At 41.6% G+C, this 1,801-nt stretch overlaps 1 protein-coding gene across 1 annotated transcript; it reads right to left on the bottom strand.

Annotated features, from left to right (window-relative positions):
- Window positions 1-1,419: 1,419 nt before the first annotated feature.
- Window positions 1,420-1,791, bottom strand: LOC123177636 (predicted GPI-anchored protein 58; the record flags this gene model as incomplete). Its single annotated transcript, XM_044591270.1, is given in 1 exon segment — window positions 1,420-1,791. A coding segment is annotated over 1 exon segment (261 nt), but the record flags the coding sequence as incomplete, so codon positions are not given.
- Window positions 1,792-1,801: the final 10 nt, after the last annotated feature.

The raw sequence follows: 1,801 nt of genomic DNA, 5'->3' as shown, positions 1-1,801 counted from the left end.
AATCAGCATAAATTTACTGTCACTTCAGTACATTGAGCCTTTCATTTCAGTACTGAATTTTGACTCTATGTTTCAGTTAATAGTCAACAGTTTCATTTGCATTACAGTGAAGTTTCAGACTGACATCAATTTGTTCTGATTATATGCTAACCAGTCAACAGTTCTTCTTCTTATTCTTCTTCTTCTCCTTCTCCTTCTCCTTCTTATTCTCTTTCTTATTCTTATTCCTATTCTTATGATTAACAGGAACATGGTGTAGTTTCAGAATTCAGATCCATTTTGCACTCTTGATAGCAGTGATTTTGCACTCTTGGTAGCTCTATTTCTGAACAAGAATAAATGGGCAGATGAAATAGGTCCAGTATGCTTCAGAACAGAGATGTACAAAAAATTGATTCAGAACAGAGATGTCCACAAAGTTGTCAAGGTAAAGAAGACACTGAACCTTGACAACGCTATTTTCAGTGTCTAAATCTCTGGTTCATGCAAAGAAGCCTAGAATCCTAATTAGATGCAAAATAGCATATCACTACAATTGTGTAAGATCGAAAACTGTTACTATTGTCGCTCCAACATTTTCAGTCTCTTTTAAGAAAAAATTTCAGTCTGTATTTCACAAAAGAGAAGACACTGAACCTTGACAACACAATTTTCAGAGTCTAAATCTCGAGTTAAACTTCAGAATTTATACTGCTAACTAAATTTGTCACAAACTGAATTTTGTCAGTACAAAGTGCAGGGCTAACTCTTTATACTGCTAATTTGTCGGCCCCTGTCAAAAGCGGGCAGCAGCTCACCTGCTTGAATCAGTTAATCTGAATTTACATGGAACACATGGATCATGTACAGAATGGTGTGATGAAAATTATAATCATCTAGATCAATTGCTATCTTATCTCAAGTGCTATCTTATTTCCAAATAATTTCAGTCCACAATCTATCAATTTGTAAGAAGAAGAAGAATCTAAACCATATGCTTCTTCTTACAAATGGAGTATTACAATTCTTCTTCTTGTAGCATTTCAGTACTTGTGCAGTCCACTGCAACTGTACTTGTGCAAAAATATTCAGATATTTACAGGTAAAGATTTTGTTGAAAAGGAAGAAGTTCATTCATTATTTCACCAAATGAAAGCCGGGGAAGGAAGGAAGCAGAGATTGCACCCATTAGATTAGTTTCTGTAGTTTGATAAGCCACAAATTTTCAAACATTTACATTTACATTCAGTAAATATCTTGCACAAATCTGAAACATGATGCCCCTTCACATTCAGCAAACTCGACAGGATCTTGTACATTTACATTGGTAATGCACAAATCTTGATTTTTTTTCAATGAGATGAATAAAAAATGATGCATTGGCTCAGATTAACAGAGATCCACGCTCTGATCGGGAGTGAGAGGGGGCCACGAACGAACCTTGAGGCCCATGGTGACCTTGACGGCGTCCGTGAGGTCGTTGACGCACCGCAGCATGGCGGCGTGCGTGCCGACGCAGAAGGTGACTGCCTTCGCCGCATACTCACGCGCCCACCGCTGCTGCTCGCTCCCGCCGCCGCCGCGGGCGAGCTGCTGCCGCTGCGCCGAGGAGGACCTGGAAATGGCCGCCGCCGTCGCGCAGTACATGGCCGCGTGTTTGTGTATGAGGTGGGTTTGGCGAGAATTGAACTTGTCTGTCATCGGTGAAGGCCGCCGCCGTCGGAGAGCAGATCGACAAAAAAATCGAGCCTTCTCTCGCCGTGGATCACCTTGGGGAAGGAGGAGAGGACAAGGAGAGAGGAGACGTGGGGGAGGCGGGGGG

This window comes from Triticum aestivum, unplaced genomic scaffold (assembly GCF_018294505.1).
Source record: "Triticum aestivum cultivar Chinese Spring unplaced genomic scaffold, IWGSC CS RefSeq v2.1 scaffold103306, whole genome shotgun sequence".
NCBI classification, from domain to species: domain Eukaryota; kingdom Viridiplantae; phylum Streptophyta; class Magnoliopsida; order Poales; family Poaceae; genus Triticum; species Triticum aestivum.
Note: the sequence above shows the minus strand (reverse complement) of the source record. Positions and strands in the feature narration are given on the sequence as shown.